This window comes from Salvia splendens, chromosome 12, assembly GCF_004379255.2.
Source record: "Salvia splendens isolate huo1 chromosome 12, SspV2, whole genome shotgun sequence".
Lineage (NCBI taxonomy): Eukaryota > Viridiplantae > Streptophyta > Magnoliopsida > Lamiales > Lamiaceae > Salvia > Salvia splendens.
In genome coordinates this window covers 27,842,485-27,852,781 of record NC_056043.1, presented here as the reverse complement: position 1 = coordinate 27,852,781, position 10,297 = coordinate 27,842,485, and the positions used below count along the sequence as shown (strand labels likewise).

General features: G+C 37.0%; 1 protein-coding gene across 1 annotated transcript; it reads left to right on the top strand.

The window, feature by feature from the left end:
- Positions 1 to 886: 886 nt before the first annotated feature.
- LOC121758769 (zinc finger CCCH domain-containing protein 5-like) lies at positions 887 to 8,591 on the top strand. The gene is made up of 9 exons (XM_042154163.1): positions 887 to 1,326; positions 1,885 to 2,034; positions 2,135 to 2,257; positions 2,419 to 2,577; positions 4,491 to 4,583; positions 4,983 to 5,099; positions 6,141 to 6,215; positions 6,291 to 6,478; positions 7,319 to 8,591. The coding sequence occupies exons 1-9, from the start codon at positions 958 to 960 to the stop codon at positions 8,235 to 8,237; spliced, it is 2,193 nt and encodes a 730-aa protein (XP_042010097.1). The 5' UTR covers positions 887 to 957; the 3' UTR covers positions 8,238 to 8,591.
- Positions 8,592 to 10,297: the final 1,706 nt, after the last annotated feature.

Sequence of the window (10,297 nt, the reverse complement as noted above, 5' to 3'; positions counted from 1 at the left end):
ACTTTATGAAAAAAAAAAGGGAAATGGATTAGTGGAATGTAGACTCCACTTTTATACTCCATCCGTCCCATAAAAAATATAAGCAATGGGTATAGCAAGGAAGTTAATACAAAATTGGTAAAGTAAGAGAGATGAAGAGAATGACATGGTAAAGTAAAAGAGAGAAGGAGAATGGTAGTTAAAGTAGTGTTAATGGATAGTGGGACTTAAATTTATACTCCCTCCGTCCACAAAGATTGTCACATTTTTCAATTTCCGTCCATCCCACAAAATTTGTCTCATTTCACTTTTTACCATTATTGGTAGTGGACCTCATATTCCACCAACTCATTCATACTCACATTTTATTACTATAAAACTAATATATAAAAGTAGGACCCACATTCCACTAACTTTTTCAATTCACTTTTCATCATGTTTCTTAAAACTCGTGCTTGATCAAAGTGAGACAATCTTTGTGGGACGGATGAAGTATAATTTTTCAAAAATGGAATGCACATATCTTTGTGGGACGAACAAAAATGGAAAGTGCACATATTTTTTGGTGACGAAGGAAGTATATTGATTTTATAATAAAATGGAAGTGTAATGAGTTCGGTGAATGGTAAGATCAATTTACTTAGAATGAAAAATAAATTATTTTGGCTTTAAACCAAAATATTGTGCACAGGTTTTTATAGTCCCGTATTGATTAGACATTATTTAGAGATGGAGAGAGAAATTATTAAGTGAGTGGATTTTATAAATAAAATATTTTGTTATAATTAAAAGTGATACTGAATAAATTGTTTTTTAAAAGAATTAAATAAAAAATACATAAACAAGTGACGATTACAATAGTACTTTAAACTACGGCCGAACCGGTAATTCGGGTTCAACCAATCCCCAATTAAATTCATAGTCAGGAACTCAGCAGGCCTACAATTTCTACCATCGATGAGATAAAAATCCCTAACGATGTCTCAGCAGAAAATCACAGTAGAAGAAGATGTTACTGCTACAGACACGGCGGAATGCGCAGCTGGAAAGCGGAAGGAGCGGCGGAAGGCAGCGAAGAAAGAGAAGAGGAAGAACAAGAGAAAAGAATTGGCGGAGATCGCGCGCCGAGAGGAGGAGGTTCGCCTCAATGATCCCGAAGAGCAGCGCCGGATTCAAGCCGAGGAGGAGCAGGAGAGATTGAGAGCTGAAGAGGAAAGGAAGCACTTCGAGGAGACGGAGAGGAAGATTCTCGAAGCATGGGAGAGAAAGAAAGCTCTCGAAGAAAAGGAAGAGCAGGAGAGGAGGCGGAGAGCTGAGGAAGAAGAGCGTCTATCAAAACAAAATCAGGTCATGTTCTACCAAGTAACTGTGTAGTATTGTATATATCCGTGTGATTTGGAGCATATGTTAGTTGAATATACTTATAGTTTAACTTTGAATAACCTGCTTAGTTGTAGATGTGATTGTCATTAATGTTCCAGACCATACTGCCGTTCCTGTTACTTCAGACTATGTTTGAGGTGTTGAATGAGAAAAATCATGGCCATTATGAACGGCAACAGACTAATGCTTAAAAATAACTGCCTGAGTTTTTGGTACCAGAATATGATATTTGCTGTTGCACAGGATCAAGTGTTGTGGAGAGTTGACTATTCCATATATTTACTGTAGGGAATGGTGGAATCATGTCTAGTGTCTACCTTGCTTGGGAATTTCATAAAGTAGTTTCTATTCCTGCTATTATGTTCTACGGTTTAATCAACCTGGATCTACCCTGTTTCTTTACTAATCTTGCATCACTGGAGTTTTGTAACTGTTAGTTATTGTTGCTGATATTGTTTTATCCCCGTGTTTATAGAATTTAATCATGGACTACATTGACATTAATATGGGGCACTCTTACAGGTTGGACATGAAACTGAAGTGGATGATGATGTCTGGGAGTATGTGGAAGAAGGTCCTCCTGAAATTATTTGGCAGGGCAATGAGATCATTGTCAAGAAGAAAAAAGTCAGGGTGAAAAAGAAAGATACTGACCAACATGTTATGAAAGAGGTTTCACTTGTTTTCTACATTTGTCTGTCTAAATGATTTACGTTATAGTCATTCATTGGCGGCTTGAATTAGCTGAGTTTTGAAATTCTATAATTTGTAGGACCCTAACAGGCCCACATCAAACCCTCTTCCTCCCCACTCAGAAGCTTTTACTGACAATAAAACAGCTCAACAGCTTCTAGATACTGTTGCTCAAGAGACTCCTAACTTTGGAACAGAACAGGTAGAGTTAGCATTTGTATCTCTCTTAGAGCAAGTTTACCTCTATGGATATATAGGACATGCTGGTTCTGTTACTCATGCCTCCAGAAAATAAGAGTTGTTTTACTTGCTATTTACCTTTCTGGAACGCTACATCTCATCTCTTGGTTAATTGTTTTACAGGATAAATCTCATTGTCCTTTCCACCTCAAAACAGGGGCGTGTAGGTTTGGTTCACGTTGTAGCAGAATTCACTTCTACCCTGATAAATCCTGCACTTTGCTCATCAAGAATATGTACAACGGCCCTGGCCTAGCTTGGGAGCAGGATGAGGGTCTCGAGGTCTGTTAGTCGGGTCTTCATGCAACTCTAGTATCCTGATCTATAACATCAGTAACATTTGCACACAATCATGGATTCATGGTTATGTGCATCTATTTCACGTCACTTTAACTGAAACCTTTATTTTGACATTGCATATTACATTTTGACATTTCACGGCATATTATTTCCAAATCTACAAAAAGTAGATGATGTATTTTTATAATCAGAATGCCTTTCTATAAGAGGAAAGTACATGATACTGCTTGGTTGAGTCTTAGTTTAACAAGTTTGGATGTGTGTGCACGTCTGTGTTTAATGTGCTCTGCGATGATTGGCTCTTATGCACACCAAGATGTTTTAGGTAGCTTCTTATTTATGATAGTAACATGTTCCAAACATCCCATTGTAAGCATTCTTTTCTTATATTATTTTGCTGATGTGAAATCACACCGGTTATGGCTAATTGGCTGGAAAGTTAAAGATGCATTTGTTTGCTCCTGATAACTTCAGCAAATAATTATAATCTTATGGTTTTGATTCCTTGAGTTATGGATTTTCGACGACTACCTTTTGAGTTCCTTAACTAGTAGATAGGAGCTTACGAGTCCTGGATGTTGGGGATCTTCTGCCAATAGGTGTTATCTCTTAAGGTTTGGTATTTGTGAAAACTCCTGCATCCTATCTATATGCATCATAGAAGAGTTATGTCATCCTGCCTGTCACTGTAAGTTTATAACTAGCATGTTGTTTTGTTTGTCAGTACTTATTGTATGTGTTCTATTTAGTGAATGTTACCCTGATTGAAATCTTGGCTTGGTGTTTGCCTGAACAACAACTCTAAGACTTCTATTCTAAATAAGGAATAATGTACCTACTCGGTATGACAATTTCTTCCTGTATGCATCTTGAAGAGTTTTCAATATTCAAATGTTTGAGGATTGTGAAAATACATGATTATATATTTAATAAGTTTGTATAAGGGGAGTTAAGGACTATGTCATGTCATGATTAACTTTGATTAAATGTGTATTGTAGATGCTCTTTCCCTTTAGTGGTTCTGTGGAAAAGTCAACCATGCCTATAGGGCATTGCACCATTCACCAAATTTTCAACATGTAGCATGCATTGTGGCGCTCAAACATGTGTATGGAGTACCGTGTCCGGGTTCCAAATTCTTACCTACACCTTTTTTAGGTGCGAGGATGATATTCCATACACATGTACCGAATGTCATAGTCCACGCACCCCTATGCATGCGTTCTGCTGAATATTTGGGAAATGGGTGCAGTGCCCCCATAGTATGACCAATTTTTATGTGATTTATACATTTTGTATGGGGTGTCATTTTAATGATATCCTAGTTCTGGATTGGGATTTGTTATGATGGTTCTTGAAAGTACTATTTTCTGTTGTTTTATTGGGATCTCTCAATTCATCTAGATCATCTGCCTTGCAATCCTGCTGCTATGCTATTTTTTGTTAGATGTTCAAGGGAGTTGGAATAACATCTAGTGCTGCTTTTTAAAGTTTTCATTGTCGTGCCATGGGTCTATAGTCTTGAAAAGTATACATTTGTCTGACAGCAACTAAACTGTTGTGGCTCTATTGACTGCATGAGAATCTATTGATGGATAATATAGTATAAGAAGTGAATTTTTGAACTTTGTAAAAGGGAGACCCTCAAGCTCAATCCCTATTAATTCCCCCTTCCCTTAAATTTTAGAGAGTCTGAGAGTGGGAGAGAGGGAAAGAGAGGGACAGAGAGAGGGAGAGGGGGAGGGTGGGAGAGAGAGAGAGAGGGAGGGAGAGAGGCATTTTATTATTCTATTTTCTGAGAATGGTTATGTGCTTGTTCACTGCCACTCCCAATCATTAACCGTTTTCAGTTTTTCTCTATGATCAATCGTTTCCTATTTCTTTGTTTACGCCAGCACACAGACGAAGAGGTTGAATGTGCTTATGAAGAGTTCTACGAGGATGTACATACAGAGTTCTTGAAATTCGGGGAAATTATAAATTTCAAGGTATTTATTAGTTCTTCACATTTCAAATAAAAATTAAGTACCTGAGTTTTTGTATTTTGTGCTACCTACAATGTATTTTTTATTATTTTGGAACTTTGCAAAGGAGAGGTGCAAGTCATTACAATGATGCTCACTTATTTTGTTGAGCTAATTTATTCCTTGCCTATTTTAGGTGGTGCGATAAACTGGTTCTAGCTGAGATAATAAAAAGTCACTGTTGCATGGCACTTTTATCCTTTCTTTGTTTTGGATCAGTATCCACCATTAATCTTTTGAAACATCTAAGTTAATTTCCCATGCTATTTTGTAGGGGATCGTACTTGAAACGTAGTAATGTTTGCAATGATTCTTCTCGCTCACATCTTACCTCTAGTTTGTTATTAAATACCTATGTCTCAGGTGTGCAGAAATGGTTCATCGCATTTGCGAGGGAATGTGTATGTTCACTATAATTCTTTGGATTCTGCCGTGCTGTCTTATCAATCAGTAAATGGTCGTTACTTTGCAGGAAAACAGGTAAATCTTTGTAGTTCTTAATTGTATTATAATATACAGAGATTATAGGCCATGTGACTGCTTTCCTAGCTGATATCATGTTAAGGAGACTCCATGACAATAGTTTGACTGCATTATGTAATTTCTGTCTGCTGTAGAAGCATATGAATAGAAATATTTGGTTCTGGGGCAGAATGCTAAGTCTGTTCTAAATAGAGAAACGTAAAACAAATATTCGGTATAGAGTTCTACACCTTTCAAGTGTTTATTGGATATTGCTAATGCGAAAGACATCCACAGTTCCACACCACTTTGTTAAAGAACAATGTGTATAATAGTGAAGTAAATCTGATGAAGAAAAGGAAGAATGAACTAAAAAGACAAAAATGATTAGTACTGCCTCTCCCACCTTAGATGACACATTTCTCCTACATTATTCTCTTTCCTACTTTACTTTCTCTCCACTTTAACTCATTATCAGTTTCCCAAAACACGTGCGAAAAAGAAATGTGTCATCAAAGGTGGGACATAGGGAGTAGTTATTATGAGAAGTGGGGAGTACACATTTACGTATTAACATAGTCTGTTCTTATTGACTTGTCATTGTATTTGTTTGTGTTTTCTTCATTACATATGGTACCCTTTTGATCTAGTGCCATAATATCTTCTCCTATAAAATATGATCAGGAAATTTATGTGATTATTGTGATATATGAGGTACCCATCACTGCTAATCTCGGTTGATGCTGTCATGAAATATTTTAGGCATGAAAAGATAATTTACATGGATTTTGGTATGTATCATCCTTATATTATTGCCTTGTTGTGCAATAAGTATTCCCCTGTTTTGTTGAAGAAGCAATTTTATGATTCCAATTTGCAACAGAAAATTAACATTATATAGGATGACCAGAAAATAAATCATGTTCTCTATTTTGCTTCTTGTTTTTCATGACTGACCTCTTAAGCCCTTTAAACTATGTTAGTTCGTGGCTGATGCCTCACAGTGTACTCTGTTGGATTAGCATGTTTTGATGATCATCCTCTTACTTGGTATGCCAGCTTCAATGCGAGTTTGTGGGATTAACTAGGTGGAGGGGTGCTATCTGTGGAGAGCTTATGAAATCTAAACTTAAGGTAATGTTATATCATTTTTTAAGACCTATATTTTATTAGCCTGGAACCATGTATGATATCATCATTTCATTCCAGAACTGTTCTCGTGGAACTGCCTGCAACTTTATCCATTGCTTTAGGAATCCTGGTGGTGACTATGGCTGGGCTGATTGGGATAAACCTCCTCCAAGATATTGGGTAAAAGAGATGGCAGCTTTGTTTGGTTATCCTGATGAATCAGGTTCTCACAAAAATACTGAGCATGGAAGCACTAGATTGATCAGGTATTCCTTAAGTGACTGTTACCCAAATTCGTTATTAGGTTCATACATGGAACAATTTATGAAGAGACAAAGATGTGAATGTGAATGTCTGTAAAATTCTTAACTTTGAAGAATTTTGTGATAGGACAGGCTTGTTCCCTTTTGTTAAAGTTACCCTGCACCTGTTGAAAATCAAAGCAGAACAGATTGTTTTGCCTTTGGAGCTTCTAGGGAGATGCAACCAGCAATTTTCCCATTGTCATCATTGGCAAACATGATATCATTAATTTTCTAAGACTTGTTATATAATGGAAAAGTATAAGCTTCTATCCCTAGTCTCTTCTCTACAGACTTTTGATGTATGATAGGCTGAAATTTTTTGCATGATATTACGGGCTAAACATTTCCTTGCATGATATTTGTGATATGTATATAAGCAATTAAATATCAAGAATCATTGTATAATGTTTTGTACAAAAAAATGATGCAACTTAAACCTGTACTAAAATGATGTGAGTACTATCACCTTCATGATTTCCATTTTTGATTCGTATCACAAATTCCTAACTTCCTTGGCCGTGCTGTGTCCAATGTTGCAGTTAGAGGCATTTCTCAAATTTGGACTACCTTTCAAAGAGAGGTTCATAGTTTATGAAATTAAAATGAATACATAACTAGGTCGCTTAAGAGCATATTAAGTTTCCCCTAATCTCCTGAGACAGATTACTTTCTATTGCTATTTTACTGCGCCATTTTTGTCGCAACATTTCTGATGACCCATATTTATTCCCTTGCGTTTTTTGATTATCCAACTGGATGAAGTTTAACGATTTTATTTTGCTTATGCAATTTTCATCTCAGCCACAGCTCTGTCCGGTCTCGGTCAAGGACATCTGAGTTCTCGAGCAATTCAAGGAATTACTCTGATGATGATTTGCGGAGAAGTGAAACTCGGAGGCACCATAAGGGTTCTGATAGAAAGCATTCAGAAAAACTTGATTATGAACATCCTGATATTTCAAAACCTAGCTCAAATCTATCTCCAGCTTACAGGAAAAGGAAATTGGAATCACGAGATGGCACAAGCAATAAAATGAACAGACAGGAAACCGATCCTGATGAAAATATGCATGAGAATGACCTGGACTCATACCACCATGAACGTTCAAGAAGCAAAAGGCACAGGGAGAAAGAGTGTCATGGTGCTGGTTCCAAGGGGGATGGATGGATTGAGGACAGTCGTGAACCTCTGAACCAAAGTGGCACAGCTAAGGGTAAGGATCCAAGGCAGCAGAACAAAGTATCTACATCTCCTGCTGAACAACGAAATTGCAGAGGCACCACTACCCACAGCAGCGACTTAAATGGCGAGTGTTCTGATGGGGAAAGACATGGTCCACATTTATATGGGGAAGAATCTCCGAGGTCTTATGGTTCTGAGGAATTTGAAGATAGAAAGAAAAGACGACGCACTCATAAACTAAAGAATTCCAGCAATTGGGATAATTCAGATAGAGGGAATGTAGAAGATGAGAATGATAGTGAAAGCCTGAGAGATTCTCGTCGAAGTTACAGAACTTCAGACTGTAGTAGCTCAAAATACCACCGCAGACAGAGAGCGGAAAGGGGTGAATCTGAGAGACAGATCTCTGCCCATCAAGAGAAATTAGAGAGGAGGAGAGGAAGCATTGACTATCTTGAAGCGATTAGATCTCATGCTACAAATGAAAGTGATGATGAAAGAGGCCGCTGGGAGCCCGACGAAGGAGATTCTGCGTAGCACAAAGAATTTGATAACCAACTTCGATGAAGGTAACCAATGCAAAGAGCTCTGGATTCATGATCACTGAGTTGAACTGAAACCAGTGGCATCATGGATCAGGAAAAAAGGAGATTATGACTACTCATAATTAAGGATGAGAGATGGAGTTGAAGCAAGAGTAAAAACAGAATGCTGGTGTGATATGAATTATGAATAGTGAGTCATCTGCATCTCTGTGGCAACTCAATTTTGGATACTAAAATGTGTATATCAGGTTAATATGACATAGGCTGTGCAAGTTGTGTTAGCTCAATGATGAAGTTTAGTTCTAACTTTAATTTAATAATTAGACTATATAAATTTCAGGCACAATAAATTGGTTTCATGCTTTTTTTTTCGATACCAAATTTTTGCATCGGTATCGGGTCACATGGAATGAGACGTTGCATTGTACGTGGACTAAAATGCCGTCTCTAATCCGATGCGGAATTGTTCTCATATCATAAAACTGTCATTATATTTTACACCAATTCTTGTTACTTGCTGCAACAATGGTTCATTTCATTCATTTGTATCGAAAGAATTATAACAATGATAATTTAAAATTGCTTTATCTTGTATCCCGTGATATATTTTTATAAAGAAAATTATGAATGATTTATTGATAAACATACTCATATTCCTAGATTGTACTGTATTTTACATCTCTGCTAGTAAACCTCTTGCGATGTGCGGTATGATTTGTTAGAGATGAGTGAACACTTATTCCTCTTAAGTATTATTAAAATAAAAGAGAGTAGTGTTTTCAATGGAAATGTGGAAAATTGTGTTATTGTAATCTTATATATAGTTTACCACACCACATGAAAACATAACATAAACGAATAATAAAAAGGGTAAAACACTAGAGACAAAGATGGCTAATCCATTATATAGCAGCTGGGAGCATGATGTTATAACTTGAGAACTTAAAAAGGTTCGACTTTAACAACTCGAGAAAAAAAAATTAGCATCTAACTTGACATTCAATTCTTAGCACAAATTATTAGTATAACGAACAAATATGCAACATCATGTCATATGCTGATTGAGCCATTGTTCAATTTAAATATTTCGTTGAGTTAAATCAATAGTATTAGTACATTACATATTGGATAAATAGCCAAAAAAAATCACGATGTTTGGTCAAATTGTAATCTATCCCGTAACTTTTAAAAATAGCCAATTTATATCATAACTTTGACAATTTTCTCAATTATCCATAGTCTATGATTTGGAAGAAATTGTGTGTGATGTTAGAAAACGAAAAATACCATGCGAACAAACGTTCAGCTATTTAAACGATGTCATTTAATACACTTAGTCAATTATATCTTCAACTTCTACATAAGCACGTATTACGTTGATAAATTCACAAATACATCATGGTGTATACTTGCATGCAACCTGTTATAAATACGAAGAAGGCCTCTAAACCATTTCCATTCACTAGATGAAGCGCAACTTAGTTGGTAAGATGTTATCCGATGGGGGTTCGAGTCACCACGGGTTAACTGAGTTCCCATTATTGATCATATTTAAAAAAGAAAAAAAGGCATTCGTGTTTCAGAACAACCCATTCGCGGCCGCTTATTACTACCATGATGAGCCAGAATATAACCGTCTTGTTGTCATGTTCGGCTTTGAGATGGACAATGCGGGGCTGACTTTAGACGTCATACAAATTTCATCCTCGGGTGATGACCTCTCTTCTTCGGAGGACTTCAACTTTATGGACGTCGACATTGACGGCGACGAAGTGAACTCACCGGCTGATCTTCCCAAACCTATTGCCAGCCGCAAACTGTTCGTAGACGAGGATGTTCCCCCAATTGATAGAGAGTCAACAACAGAGTCAAGTCTTTTCTTCGTTGATGTTGGGCCTGGTGGAAACCTAAGATCACGCTACGAGAGGAGCCACCCTAAACAAAGTAACCCCAATGACAACATTGCAATGGGGCCACCCACACACGTCTTCTTTTGCAAGCTCTTGTGCATCAAACTCGCCCGTCGGGCGGTCGCGCCTTACTCCAAAGTAA